This window comes from Stenella coeruleoalba (assembly GCF_951394435.1).
Source record: "Stenella coeruleoalba genome assembly, chromosome: 14".
Taxonomy (NCBI): Eukaryota; Metazoa; Chordata; class Mammalia; order Artiodactyla; family Delphinidae; genus Stenella; species Stenella coeruleoalba.
In genome coordinates, this window is record NC_137160.1 from 43,076,263 (window position 1) to 43,101,603 (window position 25,341).

The 25,341-nt window shown below is 39.1% G+C and overlaps 1 protein-coding gene across 5 annotated transcripts in view; it reads right to left on the reverse strand.

Annotated features, from left to right (window-relative positions):
• Positions 1–13,243: 13,243 nt before the first annotated feature.
• Positions 13,244–25,341, reverse strand: part of RNF125 (ring finger protein 125) — a 108,734-nt gene continuing 96,636 nt past the window's right edge. For all 5 annotated transcript variants that reach the window (XM_079941859.1, XM_079941860.1, XM_079941861.1 and 2 more), the window contains 2 exons: positions 20,402–20,509; positions 13,244–17,664 (listed from right to left, as the gene is read on the reverse strand). In XM_079941859.1, coding sequence (XP_079797985.1) covers positions 17,578–17,664; positions 20,402–20,509 — 195 coding nt within the window. In that variant the 3' untranslated portion in view covers positions 13,244–17,577. The remainder of the gene's footprint in view (positions 17,665–20,401; positions 20,510–25,341) is intronic.

Here is a 25,341-nt window from a genome sequence, read left to right on the forward strand (position 1 = left end):
GCAGCATGGGGACTTCCTAGTCGTGGCATGCAGGCTTCTTGGTTACGGCATGCATATGGGATCTAGTTCCCTGACCAGGGATGAATCTGGACCCCCGGCATCGGGAGTGAGGAGTCTTAACCACTGGACGGCTAGGGAAGTCCGAAGCTCAGGGTCTTGATGTCTCATCACAGAAAGAATCCAGTGAGAGACAAAGTGATAGGTAAGAAGTGGATGTATTTAGAGAGAAACACGCTCCACAGACAGAGTGTAGGCCATCTCAGAAGGCGAGCGGCACAGAAATATGGCATGGTTAGTTTTTATGGGCTGGATAATTTCATAGGCTAATGAGGGGGAGGATTATTCCAACTATTTTGGGGAAGGGGTGGAGATTTCCAGGAATTGGGCCACCACCCACTTTTTGATCTTTGATGGTTGGCCTCAGAACTGTCATGGTGCTGGCGTGTGTGTGTGTGTGTGTGTGTGTGTGTGTGTGTGTGTGTGTGTGTGTCACTTAGCTTATGCTAATGTATTACAATGAGCATATAATGAGGCTCAAAGTCCAATGGAAGTCAAATCTTCTGCCATCTTGGATCTAGTTAGTTCTAACCAGTTTTTGTCATGTCCTATGGCTATATCATTCTTTTAAAGGTTGTCCCCTGCCTCCTTCCCTCCTGTTTCAGTTCCAGCTTTTGGGAGATCACCCTTTCTTCTATGATCCTGGTTCCTGCTGGACAGTCCCTGCCTTTTCTCAGTGGCTTCTGTGTTTGCCTTGCTATCACACTTGGTCTTTCAGCAATTCTGACATCTTTGTAATTAATTTTCTGTATTAAACATTTTCTTTTGAACTACTTATTGAGAGCTTTCTTTCCTGACTGGACCCTGACCCATTTTCCTAACTGAATCAACACTTTAGAAGGACAAGGGGAAGGTAAAGGAGAAAAAAACACTGCAAAAGTGGTTCTACTTCCCAGAAGATAAGGAACTGAGTTACTTTCCATTGCAAGTTTAAATTCCCTCCTCACAGCTCTGCAAATTAGCACAAATGGAAACTCAAAAGTGAGATCTAATTAAACATAGAAAATAAAGGAATTCACCTTTTTAGTCTACCCCTGTTTGGGACAGTTAAATTTCAACTCCTTCATAAATGTCATTATAAATATGCATTTTCATGCTATTTACCTTACATTTAATTCCATATCAGCAGCATTTTTATGTACTATTATACAGCTGTCATTTTATATAATATTCCTATTAGTAACCCCATTGGGCCTATGTATCCTGTGAAGTAAAACCTCCGTGTTACAAATCGATTAACATAGAGGTGTGTATAGTCCCAACTTGAGACTGTCACAGCTTCAAGAATATGCAATTGAGATCCCTATATTCTAGTCAGTCTCCATTAAGTACATTAATGTTGCCTGAAAACTGGGTTCGCCTCTTGGTGGGTATCTAGCCAATAGACACAACCAAGCCAAAGGTTGGGAGAAGGAAGGACTTATTACTTGCAACAAGTAAGGAGAACACCAGGGATCTCTCCTAAAGCACTGTCTACCTGATCAGCAAAATTGGGGAAGTTTTAAGCTAAGGGTACATGCATATTTGTGAAGGGGCTTGAGCAGAGGAGAATTCAGCATAGAACTGGGGCAAAGGTTGACAGAGTCCAAGATTTAGTTGATTGAAGTCAAAAGGGTCAACATCACATTTCTTCCGTCCTGCACCTGGTCAGGGCGGGGCGGGGTGGGGGGGTGCTTAGTTCCTTCAGCACTGAAAGATATATTATTATGTATATCCCTTGAGGAGGAACTAGGACTCTGTTTTATCACTGTGCTTTTCTCTCTTCCTGAATTCCTTTGTTCCCTTATGATCATTAATACTGAGACCTGTTCAAGGGCAAGCATTGTGGCCAGGCTCAGATCACAAAATGTCTGAGACCAAAATGGCTTCTCTTATGTCAAGAAAGCAGTTCCTGGTTCTCTTTCTCCGGAGACCCCCTTATTTATCTGCTTACATTAACTTGGAAGGTATGTTAACAGGAGCTGTGGGGCAGCCACCTCCTTCCTTCCCCAGGCGTAGAAAGCCAATCTGTAGAGAGCAAGCCAGCAGTGAAAAACATATTCTGAATGCAGCTAAAGTTGTTTCACTGGATAAACTATGCTGTCCTCAGAGGCAGAGCTATAGATTAGACCAGAAATGGCAAGAGATTTCAACAAATCAACTCACATTCCAAATTTTCTTTGATGATGTTTGAGAGAAAGTTATAGAAGAAAAAGATCCCTCTCCCCGTCCTTTGTCCTCCTACCCACCTTCTCCCTTCCTCCTCCTCCCTTTTTCTTTTTCCTTTTTTGCTTTCATTTACTTCACACATTTATTGACATCTTCTGTGCATTGTTCGGTTCTGGGCTCACAGCCAGGACAAAGGCAACTATTACAAGATTAGTTCTAGTATAACAGTGGAGGCAAAAGCTTCACACCAGTTTTTAAAAGCAAACAAAGCCTAATTTTTAGGGAACTAGAAGAACAGTTCAGAACATAACCACTCTTCTTTCTGTTCTTAAAGTTAATTATTCCAGCCATTTCCCCCTCAATACATATGCATTTGTACTTCCTCAAAAGGAGACAATCTAAAGCCCCTTCCAGCTGTGCTTCTAGAGGCAATGTCACAAGACTACTATTTTTTCCAGTGCAATATCTCTTACTTCTTCCTTTAGTTGAGTCTTAATCTAGTCCAGTTTTGTTTGTTTGCTTTTGTTTGTTTGTTTTGGCCGTGCCCCACGGCTTGTGGGATTTTAGTTCCTCCACCAGGGATTGAACTCGTGCGCTTGGCAGTGAAAGCTCAGAGTCCCAACCACTGGATGGCCACGGAATTCCCCGGTCCAATTTTAATATCTCATCATCCTGCAGTGTTTTTTTTTTAAATTAATATTTTGCCACATTTGCTTTCTCACTCTCTGCATATGGTAATGAATTTTTTAAAATATTTATTTATTTATTTATTTATTTAGGTTGTGCCAAGTTTTAGTTGAGGCATACACGTGGGATCTAGTTCCCCAACCAGGGATCAAACCTGGGTCCCCTGCATTCGGAGTTTGGAGTCTTACCCACTGGACCACCAGGGAAGTCCCATCCTGCAGTCTTAGGCTAAATCATAAATGTAATCCCTATCAACCATCTCTCATGTGCCACAATGCAAAACAAATACAATAAGAATTTCCATTTAGAACGTGGAGAAAGGAGAAGGAACCATAGAATATGTACCGTCTGCTGTTGGACAGAGTTAATGAAGCAAAGCAGAGAACAACTGAGTCTCATGGTTGACTTGAGAGTGGTGAGAATCCCGTTGTCAATGAATCTGGGTCTCCGATATTACCTGCTGGGATAATTACTGTTGCCAGGGGAACACCTAAAAGGACATTAGCATAGACTAGCCTGTCTAAGGAGAAGGAAGGCGTCTATCTCATTTGCAATTCATTTTTTTGTTAAAGGTATTGGGGTACCAAAATGAGACTCTTCTTGAGACTCTAAGGAATTAGGACATTCTGCCTTATTGATTTTATTTTTACTTTTTATTAATTTTTAAAAATCAGCTTTATTGAAGTATTATTTATGTATGAGAAAATGCACCTACTTTGATCATCTAGTTTGATGAATTTTGGTAAATGCTGCCCTGTTGATTTTAATGAATCACAGGCCTGTCACAGGTTGGGTTTCTGCTGGTGCTACATTTCTGATAAAACTGTAGTCATCTGTTTATCAGTTTCATTTTAGGGGAACTTCCTCACAGTAAACACCAAAAAATGTGTCAGGTCATGGGGCTGCTAAATTGAAGACAAGACTGGGCGACCCTCAGATTTTCTATTTGTTAGCAGCAACTCTGGGGATAACACTTATCCAGGGCACTCTGTTTGACAAGCTTTGTCTTAGGACAGTGTAGATGGAGAAACTGGCTGGGCTGGCAGAGAACTCTTGCTCTCTGTCTTCTAGAATATCACTCTACCCCCCAGACTGAATTCCAGTCCAATATACTTTGCCATGGCATTGCCATCCTGTTTGTCAGGAGGGGAGCCAGTGCGTGGCACTGTGGTACAGCTCAGCAAGGCAGGGTACCCCCAATCCTCCATTCATTCCTCCCCAGTGGCCAGGATCTCACCCTTTCTCAGTCAACGCTGTAATCTTACGCACAGAAAGGGAAGGGAATCAGGGAACTTGAGCTCTTCACTTTGGTCCAGCAGATGATTACTTTCTTGAGTTGGACCTCAGCATTCTCACTTTCCAATTCTTCTTTTTCTCTACCTGCATCCAGGAAAGTCTCAATGAGAGCATGCAAATTTCTTGTTGTACTTTATTGAAGGTACTCAGGACAATGTAACAGTCTCTGATTTTCAGTCTGGGTCCAATCAGGAAAGAGATTTGAACCAACAATCATTTGAACAGAGAAAGTTTAATATGAAGAATTTTTAACTCTACTAGGGGATTAACATGATAAGTAAAGGGGGAGGGGATACATTGGGAGATCGGGATTGACATATACACACTACTATAGGTAAAATAGAAAACTAATGAGGACCTACTGTATAGCACAGGGAACTCTACTCAGTACTCTGTAATGGTCTATATGGGAAAAGAAGCTAAAAAAGAGTGGACATATGTATAACTGATTCACTTTACTGGACCCCTGAAACTAACACCACATGCTAAATCAACTATACTCCAACAAAAATTAAAGTAAAAAAAGCGAATTCTAAAGAATATAGAGTTGAGTGCTTTCTTCAGCAGCACATGTACTAAAATCAGAACAATACAGAGAAGATTAGCATGGCCCCTGTGCAGGGATGACACTCGAATTCATGATGCATTCCGTATTTAAAAGAAAAAAAATAATAATACAGGGTTGAGATAGAGTACCCAAAGAAGGACTCTACCTCCACCTCCAGATCTTTGTCCAGATCTTGCTGGAGAAGGGCCCAGCTGTGGCTCACAGGGTGGCAGAGAAGTCACTGTGGCACCATGCTGTTGGAACTTGCTGGAAGTCTGTCCTCTAGTTTGCTTCAGGCAAACTCTTCCCTCCTGGTGGTCCCCAAAGGCGAAATTATTTAAGCTCAGGGTATTTAGTGTGAAAAACAACAACAACAGTGTTGTCAAACCCAAATTCCTGTGCCTGGTGCACGGTGAGACCAAACAAGCAGAAACATCAGAGTTTGGAGCAGAGAAAGGTTTGTTGCGGAGCCAAGCAAGGAGACGGACAGCTCGAGCTCAAAAAGCCCAAACTCCCTTATGGTTTTTGGGGAAGAGTTTTTATTGGCAAAATTTGCGGGGAGGGCTGCAGGGTGTATGACTTTCTTCTGATTGGTTGGTGGTAAGGTAACAGGGTGGCGTTCCAGGAATCCCAATTATCAGCCTTCTGGCTCCAATCATTCTGGTGTCCACATGCTTGTGCCCAGCCTGAAGTCACCATCCTCCACACTGAATGGGGGCCTTAGTTTCTGTAGAAGAGCTCAGAGATATATACCAGACTGCTATGCATATCCCCCCCTAGGAGGAACCAGAACTCTGCCCCATCGCTGCACTATTCTTTCTGACTGCTTTTCCTTTGTTTCTGCATTCCCTCATTTCCCTGATTAGTAACAGTTTGAATCTGCCCTTTGGAACTCAAAGCAGGTCTAAGAAGCTGAAGTCTTTTTCCTACAAACAAGAAATGGGGAGACACAGAAAGGCTGTTGTACCTGGGAGGGTCCCACAGGATCCTGCTCGGTTTCAACAGTACCCATAACAAAAACAAGAACTGCCTTCTCGTCCTAAGAGTTCCATCAAAATTCCTATAAAGAAGTGATGCTAACTCAGACTGGCAACTCAAATCAGTAAATATCTAAGAGAATGTACAACTGCAAATGGGGGAAAAAACAAGCAAACAAAGCTGTGTGCTCTAAGTTTCATCGGAAGTCTGGAGAGAGACCTGGGGGTGGGGAAACAAAAGCAACAGGGAGAAGCATTGTTCAGTCTCTATATTTAAATACTTTATTTTTGAAACCTCAAGGGCTTCACCAGTGACATGATACTTCTTTCCTAAATTTCACCAACAATTGTAATTTCCCAAACTGGGAGGCATGGAACTATATATTTGGCATATAAATTGGTATTTGGTTTACCCACATACCAATTTTGTTTGTTTGTTTGTTGACTGTGGTTAAAAAAAAAGCATAAAATTTTCCATTTTGGGCTTCCCTGGTGGCGCAGTGGTTAAGAATCCGCCTACCAATGCAGGAGACATGGGTTTGAGACCTGCTCCAGGAAGATCCCACATGCCATGGAGCAACTAAGCCCGTGCACCACAGCTACTGAGCCCGTGTGCTACAACTACTGAAACCCACGTGCCTAGAGCCCATGCTCCGCAACAAGAGAAGCCACCACAATGAGAAGACTGTGCAATGCAACGAAGAGTAGCCCCCACTTGCTGCAACTAGAGAAAGCCCGCGTGCAGCAACGAAGACCCTATGCAGCCAAAAATAAATAAATAAAATAATTTTAAAAATAAATAAATTTAAAAAATTTTCCATTTTAACCATTTTTAACTGTACGATTCAGTAGTGTTAACTATATGTACCTTGTTATGCTATGCAACAGGTCTCTAGAACTTTTTCATCCTGCAAAACTGAAACTCTATATCCATTGAATAATTCCTCTTTTCACCCTTCCTCTGTCCCCTGGCAACAGCCATTCTATTTTCTGTTTCTAAGAGTTTGACTACTTTAGGAAAAAAATTTCGTTACAAATTTTTGGCCGTGCCACTTGGCTTGCAGTTTCTTAATTCCCCAACCAGGGATTGAACCCGTGCCCCCTGCAATGGAAGTGCAGAGTCTTAACCACTGAACCGCTAGGGAATCCCCCTAAGGTAGTTTTAAAATCAAAAAGCCTTGAGACTGAAATTTCTGGAGAACACGCTCTTGAAATACTGTCAAAGCATAGTATGATTTTATATATAAGACTCTGACCTTCTTGCATGTATTAAGGATGTGTCAAGGGGACAAGGTGAAATACATTTAGAGGCATATCAAAATATAGTAGATATAAGAACTAAACATTTCCTTCATTTTATCTGATTACCTGGGTTTTATTTAGTTGTCTACAGTAACTCTGCAGCAAATTACTACACTGTATAATCTGGAGCAAGTTAAACTCAGCAACTGTAAAATACAATGTACAGTTGTCCTTCAGAATTAGTGCAATACCTCTAATATCACCGAATGAACGTGAAATAATACTGCTTGTCCTATAGGAGCTATGTTACTGGACTGCTCACTGCTTTAAAACTCTGTCTAGGAGAGAAGCTGCCTAGTAGTTTGGCTCACTTGACAAGTCTATCTCTAAAAAGAAGAGCTGCACCTGGCTTGAAGACTTTATTTGTTAAGAACATCTTGCCTATGCTTCTCAAACTACAATTTATTCACTAATTTATTCATCAGATATTTATTGAGTGCCCATAGATGCACTGTGCTAAGTTCTGGGGAAATAGTGATGAGCAAATTCAGACATAAAGTTGCTCTTTTTACTATAATTTTGCTCCCCATATAGACTTTATTAGTGAGGAAAGGATATACTGAGGAGCTAACATGAGTATTCTGATCCACTTGTCAACCACTCATTTTTCAGTTCAACAAACATATTGTTATGGCCTGATTTTCTGTCCCCCTCAAATGCATATGTTGAAACCCTAATCCCCAATGTAATGGTATTTGTAGACAGGACATTTTGGAGGTAATGAGGGTTAGGTGAGGTCATGAAGGTGGTGCTCTCATGACGGGATTGGTGCCTTTATAAGAAGAGACACTAGAATACTTGATCTCTTGCTCACTCTCTCTGCCATGTGAGGACACAGTGAGAATGTGACTGTCTGTAAGCCAGGAAGAGACCCCTCACCAGAAACTGAACCCTGAAGGTCCTTGATGGCAGACTTTCCAGCCTCCAGAACTGTGAGAAAATAAATTTCTGTCTAAGCCATCCAGTGTATGGTGTTATGTTATGACAGCCCTAGCAAACTAAGACACATGTATTGAGTTTCTAGTAAGGTCCTGTGAATGTAACCCTCGCCCTTAAGGAATGCCCAATCTCATGAGTATCAGTCATATAAACAAAGAAATATAATATGGTATCTATAGCAATGGAGGTGTGGTCCAGAGATAGTGTGGTCTAGTGATATAAAGGATGGTGTGATTGACTCTGCTTGGATAGCTCAAAGAAGTCTTCTCAGAGAAATTATGAAATTTATTATGAGAGGTAAGATGCCACTACCAAGTTGCTTTGTAATGTGTAAATTCTACCACTAACACCATCCCAGTGTGCCAGTTCCTCCACATCTTCTTTGCATGGGGGACCATCAGTTGAGAAATTTGCTAATAGACTGATTCAAAAAATATTTACTGAGAGCTTACACTATGTCAGACATTGTGTTAAGATAGAAAAATAATACATCACTATAGAGTTCAAATTAATATCTTTAATTACTGTATTTGCATGTTTTATATGTGTGTTTTACTAGCTATTTCTCTGTATTCTTATTTATATTTATATTATTGCATACTTATTGTTATGGGCTGAATGTTTGTGTCCCCAAAAATTCATGCTGAAGCCCTAACCCTTTATGTGATGGTATTTGGAGGTGGATCTTTGAGGGTAATTAGGTTTAGATGGGGTCCTGAGCAGATTAGTACTGTTATAAGAAGAGGAAGAGACCAGAGCTCACTGTCTCTGCCATGAGGATTCAGCAAGAAGGTGGCCATCAACAAGCCAGAAGGAGGGCCCTCACCAATAACAAAATCTGCTGACACCTAGATTTTGGACTTCCCAGCCTCCAGAACTGTGAGAAATAAATGTCTATTGTTTAAGCCACCCAGCCTATGGTATTTTTTTTGTTTCTTTTCTTTTTTGGCCACATCCTGCAGCTTGTGGGATCTTAGTTCCCTGAGCAGGGATTGAACCACACCCTCAGCAGTGAAAGCTTGGAGTCCTAGCCACTGGACCACCAGGGAATTCCCATACGGTTTTTTTTTAAAAATTGAAGTATAGTTGATTTACAATGTTGTTAGTTTCTGGTGTACAGCAAACTGATTCAGCTATATATATATATATATATATATATATACACATATATATATGTGTATATATATATATTCTTTTCCATTATGGCTTATAGGATATTGAATGTATTTCCCTGTGCTATAAAGTAGGACCTTGTTGTTTTTCTATTTTATATATAATAGTTTGTATCTGCTAATCCCAAACTCCAAATTTATCCCTCCACCCGCTTTCCCCTTTGGCAACTTTAAGTTTGTTTTCTATGTCTGTGAATCTGTTTCTGTTTTGTAAATAAGTTCATTTGTGTCATATTTTAGATTCCAAATAAAAGTGATATCATATGGTACTTGTCTTTCTCTGTCTGACTTCACTTAGCATGATAATCTCTAGGTCCATCCATGTTGCTGCAAATGGCATTATTTCAATCTTTCTTAACAGCCTATGGTATTTTTTTATAGTCTGCTAAGCTGACTATAAAAAAATATTGAGGTATTCTTACTAACGAATTAATTTACACTTCTTGGTTTCATGAAGACTATGAGCTAGATTACTAGGGTTTTAATATTTTTTATCACTCTTGTGAACTCCATGTGATAAAAACATTATGTTTTTACATGTTTTTATATCATCATAACTATAATGATAGATTAGCAGAAATATTTACTAAGTACTTACCATGTGCCACTGTTTTTGGTTTTGTCTTAAGATGCACATTAAGATGTTGGGTAGATTAGTGGTGTATACCTGCACTCAAAGAATTTATATTCTAGAGAGGGGAGACACTCAATAAAAATGAAAATAAACATGTAAGCTAATTTCAAATTCTAATAGCAGTTAAGAAGAAACTATAATAGGGTAATAGACAAAAGGGGGAAATGACTTTGGCTAGAATTATGAGAAAAATCCTTTATGAGAAGATGACATTTGATCTGGGAGTTAAAGATTAGAAGGCAGCCATGTCTAACTCTGGGAAAGGGCTTTTCAAACAGAAGGAATAGAAGGTGCCAAGGTGCAGGAACCACTAATTTTGGTGTGCTTAACCTAAAGACGAGTGTGGCTGAAACGCAGGGATTAAAGGAGAGAGTGGAGATGAAACTGGAAAGATAGGCAGGGGCCAGATCATGAGGAACTTTGGAAGGGAATGGAAAGGCGTTTAGACTTTATTCCAGTAACAATGGGAAGCCCTTGGTGCATTTTAAGCAGTGGGAAGGGGGTGGGATCAGATTTATGCTTTTGAAGATCTCTCTGACTGCTCTATGGATAATGGTCCATAATGCCATAAGTGGAGGGAGGCCATCCGGACGTTTACTACAGGGATCCAGGAAGCAGATGATGATGGTTTAGATTAAAATTGTAATTGTGGAGACAGTGAGAAATTGATAGATCTGAATGTATTTTGATGACTTGCTGATGAATCCATCAGAATTTCAGACATTCTAATTCTGTACATCTGGCGAGGGCTGAGAAAAATGCAGTTATACCAAGTAACCCAAGTGGTTCTGATGAAGGTACACAAGTATACTGAGAAAATACAGTGGTAAAGACTGAGAATGCACTTGGTGTTTCTTTTAATAAATAAGAAAAATGATTCAAAAAAGAAATTATTGTCTTATGTTTGAGAAATGGACAGGTTTTTCATTTGGTAAACTGATCCCCAATTGTGAATAAAATTAATGAAAAAATTACCATGGCAAAAAAGAATATTATTTCCTGTTTTTAAAAACCCAGTCTCATTTTGACTTTCACCCCTCCTTTTCAAAGATATTTTTAAGACTTTTCCCCTATGGACCTCTGCTTCTCTGTCAGCTCTTCTCGGCTTGTACCTCCATGGTTGGCATTAATATTATATCCCAAAATCCAGTTCTCTTCTACCTGAAATTGCACTTCTCCAATGCCTTGAAATTACGTGTGGCCATTACTTTCCTTGGCCAATGAAATGTGAGTGGAAATGACCTCTGTAACCTATTCTCCAGTCCGTTGTGGTGAGGGGTGGCTGGAGAGGCACATGGTCATATACAAATGCTATGAGATCAAAGTAAGGCAGAATTCTGAGATTGGAGAACAGCTGCCTGGAGAAGAGCCAAGATCCACAGTAGACCTTGGGTGACTGCTGAGATTTGGGGGTTGTTTGTAATCGAAGCATGACCTAATCTATCTTGACGAATCTCTGTTTCACCTTCACTGGGCCCTTTTTTCTTTTTTCGGCCGTACCACATGGCATGCAGGATCTTAGTTCGTCGACCAGGGATCGAACCCGTGCCCCCTGCAATGGAAGCGTGGAGTCTTAACCACTGGACAACCAGGGAAGTCCCCACTGGGCCTTTTATTTTATTTAAACATTTTTATTTATTTATTTAAACATATTTATTTATTTATAAATAAATAAATAATTTATAAATAAATTATTTATTTATTTATAAATAAAACATATTTATTTATTTAAACATTTAATTAATTAATTTATTTTATTTTTTGGCTGTGCTGTGTGTTAGTGGCAGCAGCACATGGGATCTTCATAGAGGCATGCAGGATCTTTCATTGTGGTGCGCGGGCTCTTCATTGCCTCGCGCGGGCTTCTCTCTAGTTGTGGCATGCGGGTTTTCTCTCTCTAGTTGTGGCATGCGGGTTTTCTCTCTCTAGTTGTGGCATGTGGGTTTTCTCTCTCTAGTTGCAGCGCTGGGCTCCAGAGCGCGTGGGCTCTATAGTTGCAGCACGTGGGCTCTCTCACTGAGGCTCACGAGCTCAGTAGTTTTGGGCTAAGCACGGGCTTAGATGCCCCACGGCATGGGGGATCTTGGTTTCCTGAAGAGGGATGGAACGGATGTCCCCTGCATTGGAAGGCAGATTCTTCACCACTGGACCACCAGGTAAGTTCCATGGGCCTTTTAAATGGCTGCTTTGGGGCAATGATTAGCCCTAATCAAGACCCGTGTATGGTCTTCTCTGAAGCCTGCAGGATTAAAATACTAGATGAGGGCTTCCCTGTTGGCGCAGTGGTTGAGAGTCCGCCTGCCGATGCAGGGGACACGGGTTCGTGCCCCGGTCCGGGAAGATCCCACATGCCACGGAGCAGCTAGGCCCGTGAGCCATGGCCGCTGAGCCTGCGCGCCCGGAGCCTGTGCTCCGCAACGGGAGAGGCCACAACAGTGAGAGGCCTGCGTACCGCAAAAAAAAAAAATTAAAATAAAATACCAGATGATTTTTCTAGACATAAGATAAAAGCTTAAATATTTCTTAGCCTCAAGGATCTCAGACATAGGTGTCCCTCTGTTATATATTTACCTTATTTATTTTTTGTTTGCGCGAGGTCTTAGTTGTGGCTCGCTGTCTCCTTAGTTGCAGCACTAGGGCTCCTTAGTTGTGGCATGCGTGTGAGATCTAGTTCCCTGACCAGGGATCAAACCTGGGTCCCCTGCATTGGGAGTACGGAGTCTTATCCACTGTGCCACCGGGGAAGTCCCATTTTACCGTATTTACTTCAATAACTCTAACCTAAGTGATGAAAGTAAGTCTTCCCAAACCATTCTGGGTTCCCGGTATCTTTTAGGATGTCACTCAGCAAACAGTCATCAGAGGTCATGCTATTAAGACCTGTGATCTGGCCTGTTCCTCTTCTTGTGAAAAAATCCAAAAAAACTTTCTTATGTTTTAGTATATTCTGAACTGGGGTACATATGACAGCTATAGCCACCCCAAACTTAGTATGTATTTAGCAGGGATAAGAGATACAAAATTCATCTTCATCTTGCCTTTTAAATTTCAATGGAGTCCCTTGGAAGCAGAGCCAATAATAACTCCATGATGCTCAGCTTTACCTTGACTCAAACCAGGGTTTCTAAACCTCATCACTATTGACAGGAAGGGTAATCCTTTGCTGTGAGGGGCTGTCCTGTGCACTGTAGAATGTTGAGTAGCATCCCTGGCTTTGATCCACATCCTGGGCAATAGCACATCACAGTTATGACAACCCCAAATGTCTTGACATTGTCAAGTGTCCCCTAGGAGGCAAAATTGCTCCCTTTTGAGAACTACTGGCCTAAATGAAAGTATATTTTCAGGATAGATATTGCTGAATGATGACAATTTAAACAACATATGAGGTTTCAAAGCATAAAAGGGTATTAGATGTAAAAAATTATCAAGAACCATGTTTAAGAACAGACACAGTAGATATTTTAATGAAAGCAATGGTCCTGCCATTCTTTATTTCTCACAATAACACATATTTACAGAAGAAAAGGAATTGTACATTTTAATTTCTGATCATTATACAGATTTATTTTTTGCAGTTGAATAATAAAAGGATGAATCTCTTAGTGACTTTTTAAAATAATTTCAATGTTACTTGAAGGTACTAATTATATGTTAAATGTGTTCAGTAACTGTTGTAAGCTCGCTTGAAAACAAAGGACACTTAGCACCCAGTAAAAGTAATAAAGTAACATCATTAGAGCCAGGATCTTTTAGATCTGACCTGGAACTATCTTCACCGTAGATTCCCAATCCAATTTCTAAATATACATTTTAGAAACTTGGGGGAAAAAATTATGTAAAAGGAGGGCTTCCCTGGTGGCGCAGTGGTCAAGAGTCCACCTGCCGATGCAGGGGACACGGGTTCGTGCCCCGGTCCGGGAAGATCCCACATGCCGCGGAGCGGCTGGGCCCATGAGCCATGGCCGCTGAGCCTGCGCATCCAGAGCCTGTGCTCTGCATCAGGAGAGGCCACAACAGTGAGAGGCCCGCGTACCGCGCAAAAAAAAAAAAAAAAAGTAAAAGGAAAATCTCCATAGGTTTTTGTAGGATTAGAAAAATTTAGTTTTTAAAGAATAATATGTCAATCAGTTTTTCCCTCATAAGGCCTTAAAAAATTGGCACCTTGAGGTGCTATTAAAAAAAAGGAGTGAAATTTTTTGCTTAGTCAACAGCTTCAAATATTGGTTTTCGTTTTTTAAAACAATGAATTATAAATTCCTTTTAATAAAAGGTTAAAGGCACAGTGAAACAATGAATAATAGTTGCACTTCACTATTTTAGAACTCAAAATAATTCAAAAGGCAAAATAATTCAGGTGGCCAGCACCTGGTTTGTCCCGTAGGGGGCAAAATTATAAGGGATATCCAGGGACAGGATGTAGAATTGCTGCACTGAGGTTTAACAGTGGCAGGTGACTTAAAGCTTTACTCAAAATACAGTTTTGAAGTTTTTTTCAAGTTTTACAGATTTAAAGATGCCTTTTGTATTGCTTGGAATTAACAAAAAATTATTTTCTGGATAGTGAGTACTAATACTCAGAAATATATTCTTTTATTCTTCCGGGACTATATTTTCAATCTAATGATTACCTCTTAAAAGTTCCTCTCCTTTTGCCCTTGTTGTCCAATAGGTTTTGCTTTACTGGTTGAGCCATCCAAACTGTAGGAAGAGAGGTGGTGAAACTAAAAATCTGTTGTTACTTGTTAGCAGCTGTGAAAAGCAAGCTTGAAACTAGTATCTAAAAGGGAGGAAATATGGCCCTCTAGGTTTCACCCAGCTTTACGTTTTTCTAATTACCTTGCGGTGGATGGCAGAATGGTAAGCAAGGCTTTTAAGAAGTAATGGATAATTTACTATAGAAAATTTTGGGGAACATGGCTATGACTACATTTACGCGTAAGTAACAAAGATGTTTATAGACGATTACAGTTAAGAAGCTAACCACAACCAAGTAACACTTTATCCTCAGGAGCTGAAATCACGCATCTTCGTAGCTTCTTTGCTTGCCTTCAAGATGGAAATATTACTCTATGTCCTGGATTTGTCATTAGAGAGCCAAATATGAAAAACGGAGCCATCAAATAAGGAGTTGTAGCAAGCACTAAACATACAGGTACTTGAAGAACTAAGCTAAATGGGGGATAGAAGAGAGTATTGTATGTTACACCAATAGGTTCTCAAAAAACGTTTTTTTTGGTCTTCCCTGGTGGCGCAGTGATTGAGAGTCCGCCTGCCGATGCAGGGGACACGGGTTCGTGTCCCGGTCCGGGAAGTTCCCACGTGCCGCGGAGCAGCTGGGCCCTTGAGCCATGGCCGCTGAGCCTGCACATCCGGAGCCTGTGCTCTGCAACGGGAGAGGCCACAACGGTGAGAGGCCTGTGTACCGCAAAAAAACAAAACAAAAAGAACATTTTTTTTTTTTTGTTCCGGCCACGCCATGCGGCTTGCAGGATCTTAGTTCTCCCCGTTCAGGGGTCAGACCCGGGCCCTGGGCAGTGAGAACACAGAGTCCTAACCACTGGACCGCCAGGGAATTCCTTGAAAATGTTGATATAGTACAACTTTAAAAAATAGGAGATTAGGAAAAAAAAAAAAATAGGAGATTAGGGAGAACAAATGAAAAACATTTTTAATTGTACCAGCTATCATACTGGTGATGGTTTATTAGTATTATTATTCTGAGACTGTTGCATGCATAAAGTAGATGAAGGAAACGAATAATTGTGGGATATTCCTGTGTCCTTGAAGACCAAGATTCTCAGTAGAGAAAAACAAGAGACACAAATGTAATAGAAAAGACTAGGCAAAAACCCTGTAGTACTTAATTTGATTTGCAAGTATCAAAATGAACTCATGAATAAGTGTTTTATCTTAAAAAAAAGGATATTTCCTAGCTCTCTCCTAGAAACAAAGACCAATATAGCCACAGTGAACTTAACAGTCACAATTACAGTTCTGAAGCACTATTTCTCACTGAAAGTAACCAGGCTCATTAAGAGAAATGGCTGATACCAGGTCTGGGGCAGGAAACATCCAAGTTGAGCCTGGAATAGTCTGTCATACGAGACTACAAGGAAGCCAGTAAAGACTGCTAGAGTAGTATCAAAAGGACTCAGAGTCAACTTGATAAGGCCCCCAATGACCAAAGATAGGACAATTTGGGCTTTAATAAGGCAGTATGTGAAATGGATTAAAGCCTATCAAATATGTTTGAATCCATGAGTTCACAACACTTAAAAAAAGTGATCTACAGAGGATGATAGAAAACAAGTTTATTATCTTGAAATTTGGTAAATAAAGGGGAAAATTCAAGTTTATTTTCCCTTTCCTATATGAACTTGACCACTGGTTAACCAAATAGTAGATATGGGGAAACACCTCTTTATAAAACTGTTCCAACTAATAAATGAAAAAGAAATGATAGAATATTCTCCAACCCACAACAAATCAATGGATCTAGACACTGAGTATCAATTTCAGCTGACATCCCAAGAGGGAACCAGACATTCTGCGCCCTCTGTTGAAAGAATACACCATGATCTATGGTCTGGCCAAAAGGTTGAACCTGAGTCTGCTCAGATCTCTGGATCCATGTGTCAATATCCAGAGGATAGAAGAACATGCTGAATTGTGCCATGAGTATGCAATTAACAAAATATAGACAGTGGGAAATTTATAAAACCAGGTTCTTCTGTAGGTAAATTTTAAGGAAAAGAAAGAAGGAGAAACCCAGAAAGATTAAAAGCTAGTGTGTAGAGACACACACTTGGGGGATAAACTAAGAAAGAAACGCAAGGAAGTGAGTACTATTAAAATCAATGTAGTGTTTACTTTTGTGGGGTTGAGGAAGAGGTTTGTTAACTGTGACAGGACACAGAGAAGACATCGAAGGTGACTGGCAGAGTTCTAAAAGAATGTTTCCTTATGAGAATGTAATAAGCTATATATTTTCTGTTTGGTTTTCAGTATTTCTGTTTATTTTATAATTTTCCTAAAAGATAAAATTAAAAAAAATCAAAGCCCTTAGGATTTTCCACTAAAAATTATGGATGTGAATACTTCTACTGTAAATATCAGCTGACGGTTCTTAAGAAGTTGCCTGTATTATAGAAATATTTCTAAATAATAAGCTACAAATATTTGAAAAATATAAAATCAAATTCTTATGTGTGCATAGTTATAAAAAATCAAAGCATTAAGTATACATTCCTAACATGAAATTTATTTTATTACAGTATTATGTTATACAATTTGGTTAAATGGATGTTGTCAACTGCCAAAATTTTCCTTTCCTACTCCATACAAGGTTATTCCTTTTATTCTATTAGCGGTTAGAACATGAACTCTAGAAGAGATTTCACATTTCCTTGAATGACCACACTTTGTTTCACTCACCATAGAACAAAGATTAGTTATTTGACCAACCATGAGGGAAGTTATCAATATGTAGCATTACACACAATGTCATCCAATTTGCAAATATAGATCCTTCACCCACATACTCAGCCTTATGTTCTCTTCCATATATTAAATGGCTGATGGAGACTTTTTTTTGCTGTTAAGTGTCTGAGAAACTCAAGAATGTAAAACAGACCTAAACCACCAAAATGAAAGCAGTTTTAAAATGCAGTATAACAATAAACATGGACAAACATATAACTGTGTTGTACACTTTTTTGCCCATCAAACATTGACAGTTTCCCTCCAATTCTTCAAGCAGCATCTTGAAAAAAATGGTGCAATTGTACGATCTCCTTCCCTTTCCTTTTAATACAATTATGTGGTGTTCGAGTGATTCACATATTCCAGAAGTGACCGGTCTAAAACCCTTTGAATAAGAGCTTCCTCAATTATATTAAAATCCTACAATAAAGAAAAATAATTAGAAACATACAGTCAGAGATGACAGTTTTCAGAAATTGGAGGATGAGAGTTAAGACAATGCCTCATTTTGCAAAGTGAAGCCCTGAATTTAGTCCAAGTTTCCACAAAAACTCATAGAACCCAGGACTTTTGCTTTGGGGCTTGTGCATTTCCTATTTCAGTTTTACTGCCTATCAATTAACTAGCTACAGTCATAGTAAAATAGTTTTGATCTGGAATTTAAAGTTTTTATCTGATCTAACTAGTAGTTTTTAGTCAACAGTACGAATCCTGTCAGAGTGCTATGCTCCACATAAACATATAATAGTTAAGACATTCCCATAGATAAGACATGTAATAGTTAAGACACATAAAGTTAAGACATTCCCATAGGACTCATCAATCCCAGCAGTACTACTGAATATCTAGTTTTGAAAAAAAAAAGGTTGAAAACAAAACGCTCTTTCTCCTTGCTTCCCTATGGTAGAAACGGAATTCAAAACTTTAGGTCAGCACATTCTATAAATAGAGCAAAAAGTATTAAGAGCCCCATCCTCTGCAAACCATCTCCTCTTCGCCAATAAACTAAAAAAATAAAATAAAATCTTTATTGGAAGTCCACTCTAAGACATAAAAGCAAATAAATGAAATCCAAAGGAAAGCTATAAAGCACAGCAGAGCACAAGATTTGGACTCAATGCCAGGTTGTCCTGAGGCAATTTATTAACCTTTGAGCATCAGATATTTCATAGCTAAGTAAGGATAATGATATAGTACTCACTTCACAGAAGTTGCTGCAAGGAATAAAATGAGATAATTTGCATAAAATGCCTAGCATAGTACTTGGTAGTTTAGGAAACAAAAAATCAAAACAAAGAACACTGTTTCAACCTCACTTCCACATCCAAGAATATGGTTTTGAGTGGGTGTAAAGTATTCTCATCAAAGTGGCTTCTTCCTGACCAGCCCTGGGTCATACTTTGAATGATCTTGAGAAGAATGGACTGAACATGAACAGCCAAGACAGGCATGGAATCAACCTGGCTTTTAGAACGTCTTATGGAGCTAAGATAAAGAGGAACCCCTACGTGTTATGAAAAATGAGAACACATGGCTCTGTTGAGGGCTTGTGTGCCTTGGTGGCCAGAAAAGACATTATTTGAGAGACGGAGGAAAGAATATGAAGCCTCTGTAGTGTGGTTTGTTTGATTCTTCAAGTGGTCCTGATATTCCCATTTACTCTCTCCCCATCTCCAGTTTGCCTAACATCCGTGCCCTAACTGCAAATCACTCTACATGCATTATCTCATTTAATTCCCACAACAGCTTCTGGAAGCAGTATGTACTTTGCTCTCCTCACTTAACAAATGAACAAACAGAGGCTCCAATGTTAAATGCCTTGCCTAAGGTCACACAGCTGTGACAGGGCTGTTACTGAAACCCAGGTCAGAACCCAGGTTCCCTGGATAATCTGGATAATCATAGTGGGCAGATCAGAATGCATGGAGAAAAATTTCCAATGACAATCTTCAACAATTATTAAATTCCATCTTGAAACTGCATAAAAATAGTCAAAATCATGTGAAAATTATATGCAAATTCAAATTTAACCCTTAACATTTCATGTATTTAGATAACGTAACAATAAAATGTACTATTTCAGAACATGGCCATGAGTAATTTTTCCGCTCATGATAGGCAATACCCCTTTGCTGAAAGGGACTCAGGGGACAAAGCATTACTCTCACATGACAATGCGTAGAAAAAAGGCTATGTCAACCTTTTGCTTGTTATTACCATTTCTGATAACAGAAACTACGGTCGTAAGTATTAGAACTATTCATACTATACCACATTTTTCTTTCATCTTAAAAAAATCCTTAATATAATGAGATTGGCCATGAGTTGGTAGTTATTGATGGGTAGCTGATGGGTATACAGGGGTTCATTATATTATCCTACTTCTGTATATGTTTAAAATTTTTTCATAATAAATTTTTCTAACGTTTAAAAAAGTCCAATAAACATGAGAGTTGTGTTTTTTGTTTTTTGTTTTTTTTGCGGTACGCAGGCCTCTCACTGTTGTGGCCTCTCCCGTTGCGGAGCACAGGCTCCGGACGCGCAGGCTCAGCGGCCATGGCTCAGGGGCCCAGCCGCTCCGCGGCATGTGGGATCTTCCCGGACTGGGGCACGAACCCATGTCCCCTGCATCGGCAGGCGGACTCTCAAGCACTGCGCCACCAGGGAAGCCCGAGAGTTGTGTTTTATAGAATTTAAATTAAAAATAGAGCCCGTGTGTCTCGCTACACTGATAATGTCATGTCTGTTACTAGCCATTCAGTATATTATAAAATGAACGCAAATTCTCTGAGCCATTTCCTTACCGATATGATTTCCTCTCAGCTATATAAGTTTTTAACTTCATAAAAATTATAACTATTAACATATTGGGAGGCACTAGAGTAGAAATTAAAATAATGTGAAAGTGAAATCTAGGTCTTTATACGATGGCTAATTATTTACATTACAAAGAAAATGATTTTGTCTAAGGCAGGTAACTACTTCACTATTAACAGTTTATAAAACAGCATGTTTTTATGATTTCCTACTTAATGCTAATACTTAACATTTTAGCTACACATACATTTTTTCCTCTACAATCTTACTCACTTGGATTAAGAAAGGTAAGCTAAACACAGCATAAAAACATAATGTAAAAGGAAGAAAATATACTTACTATGAAATCATCATAAAACAAAGTGTGACTGACTTGCAAATGTCTTATTAAGCTGCCATTGAAGCTGCCTGGATTCTCATTAGGTACTAAACGGCAAAGTGGACAGAACTGGAAATAAACAAGATCAAGAGTTCAAGAAAGAATTTTAAATAATCATTATTGTCAGAATTAAAAAATTAAATAACCATTCAACAAAATGAATTTTAATTTTATGAATCTATTGGCCATACCTTGGTATTGTTTTAGAATTGTATAAATATTAAAGCAACATAAAGAAATAAAATTGCACTTATTTCTTCACATGCATTTCTTGTATATAAAAGTATATGTTTATCATTTAAAAAAATTAATTTATGTATTTTTGGCTGCATCGGGTCTTTGTTGCTGTGCACAGGGCTTTCTCTAGTTGTGGCGAGCGGGGGTTACTCTGTTGCAATGCGCGGGCTTCTCATTGCGGTGGCTTCTCTTGTTGCAGAGCACGGGCTCTAGGCACATGGGCTTCAGTAGTTGTGGCACGAGGGCTCAGTAGTTGTGGCTCACAGGCTCTAGAGCGTAGGCTCAGCAGTTGTGGCACACGGGCTTAGTTGCTATGCAGCATGTGGGATCTTCCCAGACCAGGGCTCGAACACATGTCCCCTGCATTGGCAGTCAGATTCTTAACCACTGTACCACCAGAGAAGTCCCTATCACTTTATCATTTAAACAATATTACAGTCAGTAGGTGTGCCATAATTTAATTAGTTACCTACCTCTTGGAATACTGACATTTTCTTGGTATGTGGATATTCTATTATTACAAATTATAGTATCTATATTGTTTACTTTTGGGGGCATTATTTTCTTAGGATACATGACCATAAATGGAGATTAGAGGGTCAAAGTTACGAACTTCACAGTTCATAATATATATTACTCTATAGTTTTATACTGCCACCAGCAATACAGATTATAATACACCAGCATCAAATAATAATACCAGCATCAGGTGTTAGTATTTATACATATTTTCCTAATTTAATCGCCATTAATGGCTCTCTAATAAAACTTTTGCATTTTGAAATATTTATAAGCTCACAAGAAATTGCAAAAATAACGCAGAGAGGTACCATGTCACAATAACCCAGCTTCCCTTAATGGTAATTTCTTACATAACTGTGGTACATTACCAAAACCAGGAAATCGGCAATTAACTAGACAACATCTGACTTAGATTTCACCATTTTTTGCATGAACTCATTTTTTTGGGTATGTATGTATAGTTCTATGAAATTTTATCACACATATAGAAATGCATGTAACTACCGACACAATCAAGATACAAAACTGTCCTCTCACTACAAAGAACTCCCTTGTTCTGCTCCTTAACTTCCTCTTCTCTCCCAAACCCTGACAACCACCGATCTCTTCTCCAGAACTTTTGAGACTGGCTTCTTTTCACTAAGCATAATGGCCTTGGGATTCATCCAAATTGTTGAGTGCATCAATATAGTTCCTTCCTTTTTACTGCTGAGTAGTATTCCATGGTATGGATGTACCACAGTTATCCATTTACCTTTGAAGGACATTTGTTGTTTTGGGCTGCTACAAATAGAGCTGCAATGAACATGTGCGCATAGATGTTTTGCGTAAACATATTTTCATTTTTCTAGGATTAATTTCTAGGAGTGTGAGTGCTGGGTTAGTGTTACAGTTAACTTTGTAAAAAACTGCCAAACTATTTTGTTTGTAAATGGCTGGACCATTTTACATTCCCACAAGCAATGAGTGAATTATCTAGTTTTTCCTTATTCTCATCAGCATTAGTTACTGTCAACATTTTTCTATTTTAGTTGTTTTCATAGGCATGTAGTGGTATCTCATCACGGTTTTAATTTGTAATTCTCAAATGGCTAATATAAATGACTCTTTTAATATATACCACTTTATTATGTCTTAACATAGGTTTTTTTTTTAAATTGTATTTCTTCGTGTATTCATTTTGAAAAATGAGATGCAGAATCATTACTGAGTTCCAAGTATATGTTAGGCAATAAATGAGGTGGTATTCTCACTTGATTGTCACAGAAACCCAGTGAATTATCATCTTTATTTTGTTGATGAACCCAATTTCAGAGAGGAAAAAAATTAGCTTAAATCTACACCACTTCAAGTATCAGAGCTCGAATCTAGGCCTCTACTAGACAATCCAATGTCCTTTTCATATTATAACAGTGTCTAATTTATCAGCTTGGATGATGTTTTTCTCTAAATTTAAATGAGAACTTTACATAATTCTTTTCTGTCTTATTATTTTATTGGGGAGGGGGAGTCCCAGTTTCAATATGCTCAACTTCTATAAATAAGGCCATTTAAAAATTCTGCTCTACTCAATTAATCTTAATGTCGTATTTTAAATAAAATTACATCATCTAAATTATTATTGCTTTATAATAATTAATGATTTCCTTACGTTCTAGCTATCTTGGTTAATTGACAACATGGCTATCCCAAAATAGCACTCCATCTACCCTGAGACCCCTACATAGTGAGAACAGAGCTGAGACCAAGAAACATTTTAATAATAGAAACAACCTAAGTGTCCATCAACAGATGAATGGATAAAGAAGATATGTGTACACACACACACACACACACACACACACACACACACACACACACACACAGTGGAATACTATTCAGTCATAAAAAAGGAAATCTTGTCATTTGCAGCAACATGGATGGACTTGGAGGGTATTATGCTAAGGGAAATAGGTCAGTCAGAGAAAGGCAAATTCTGTATGATACCACTTATATGTGGAATCTAAAAAAATGACAACAAACTAGTGAATATAACAAAAAAGAAGCAGACTCACAGATATAGAGAACAAACTAGTGGTGACCAGTAGGGGAAGGGGAGGGGTAACATAGAGGTAGAGGATTAAGAGGTAGGGGATTAAGGGGTACAAACTATTATATATAAAATAAGCTACAAGGATATATTTTACAACATATATCCCATATATTGGGATTATGGCCAATATTTTATAATAATTATAAATGGAGTATAACCTTTAAAAATTGTGACTCACTATATTGTATACCTATACCTGTAACTTATATAATATTGTACATCATCTGTACTTCAATTGAAAAAAAAAAAGGATGTTGGCCTCACCTTGGCATGGACTTTATATGACAGTGAACGCAATGGGCAAATAACAGCCACCATATTAGAAGCTACCACTAACCTCAATCCTTTGGAGCATCTATTACAATGGACACCCAGCTCTATCCGCGGTTTCGATTAACTGCCACAGCAACTCAGCCAATTACAGGACACTTTCTATATAATGGTAAATACCATTTGGGTTTAGAAATTAAAGATAACGGAATCCAATGCCAAAAGAGACATGCACTGAAAATAATTATAGACAAATATGCAACCAAACTTAAGGTACCAGATGACACATCTAATTTAATACGAGTTTGGAAGCATATCTAATGAAGATTTTCTCCTTCTAACACGTTTATGCATATACGCTCCCACTGCCCAGTCCAGCCACAGATATTCTGAATACCCACGGAAATAAACTGCTGTGGGAATGAGGGCTCAGGCTCTTGTCACTACAGCTTTTAATTCCAAACCAACTGAAGTCCTGTCCCTTCCCATAAGGAATGAACCTCAGGATCAAGGCAGAAAGTAAGGCTACCTTTGAACCTGTGTGAATGGAAATATGATTTTTAAAATATCCTATTTTTCATATCACTACATCCTACTATGTGCTAGGTTCTCTGCCAAGAGCTGGGCATGCAGTGCTGAACAAAGAAATTAAGTTCTATGGCTTCATGAACCTAATAATTTGGAGGGAGAGACAGACACAAATACACAATTAACTAATTGTGATAAGTGAGAAAAAAGAGGGGAGAAAAGCAAGAGCTGAAATTAATTTGGGTGTCAGAGAAGTGCAATTTAAGTTGAGTTCTAAAGGATAAATAAGAACCAACCAGTGGGGACTTCCTTAGTGGTCCAGTGGTTAAGACTCCACGCTTCCACTGCAGGGGGCGCAGGTTCAATCCCTGGTTGGGGAGCTAAGATCTCACATGCCGGGCAGAGCGGGGGTGGGGCGGTGGGGGGGGGTTGGGGGTGGGGCAGGAAGCACACGAAAAAAAGAATCAACCAGTGAAAGAAAACACTGGAAAGTGAGAAGAGCCAGAAAGTGTGGTTCTTGCTGAAACGTCTTCCCTTTATAAAATAAAATATTAAATTTCTCTCAAGAGTGGTCTCATAATTCAATCTGAAGCATGCTGTGTGTGTCATTTGCCTTTTTTGAGTCCAATATTCCATAGATATAATTTTTCAAAAAGAAAAAAACATGGCAGAATATAATTACTGTGTGACAAAAAGGAGCTGTTCTGAAGGCTGCACATGAGAACAGTCAAAATTCCTTGAGGTTCATAACTTACTTACCCCTGTTTGCTTCAGCAACTCAGAAAGAAAAGATTAGTTGCTTGTGGTTTGATCTCTGAATTATCTAATTCTATCTGGAAGGCAGAATCATTTGCCCAAATCTCTAACCGCCCTGAAACTTCTTACATCTGGTAAGTCAGATGATGTCACTGATCTTATCTGAAGGCAAACCCAGCAATTCAGTCCTTTAGAGCAATAATTCCTTGTTAACTTCCACACCAATCCAGAAGCAGCCTTGGACTCAGCCCTCCTCATCCAAGGATTCCACCAGGTGTTTTCACCTACGTGCCCCCAGAGGATCCCTAAGCACGTGACCCCAGCCCTGCCGCAGTATCTGCATCCAGCCTTTTTCTAACCACAGGGTTTTTCCGGACTTCTGGTGGCACTAGATGCTTCAGAGTGCATGTGTCTTAAGCTTCTACACTTAAGCACGAAACACTAACACAGGAAACCTGAAGGTTTTCTGTTCCAGAGACCACTTTTACACAGCCCT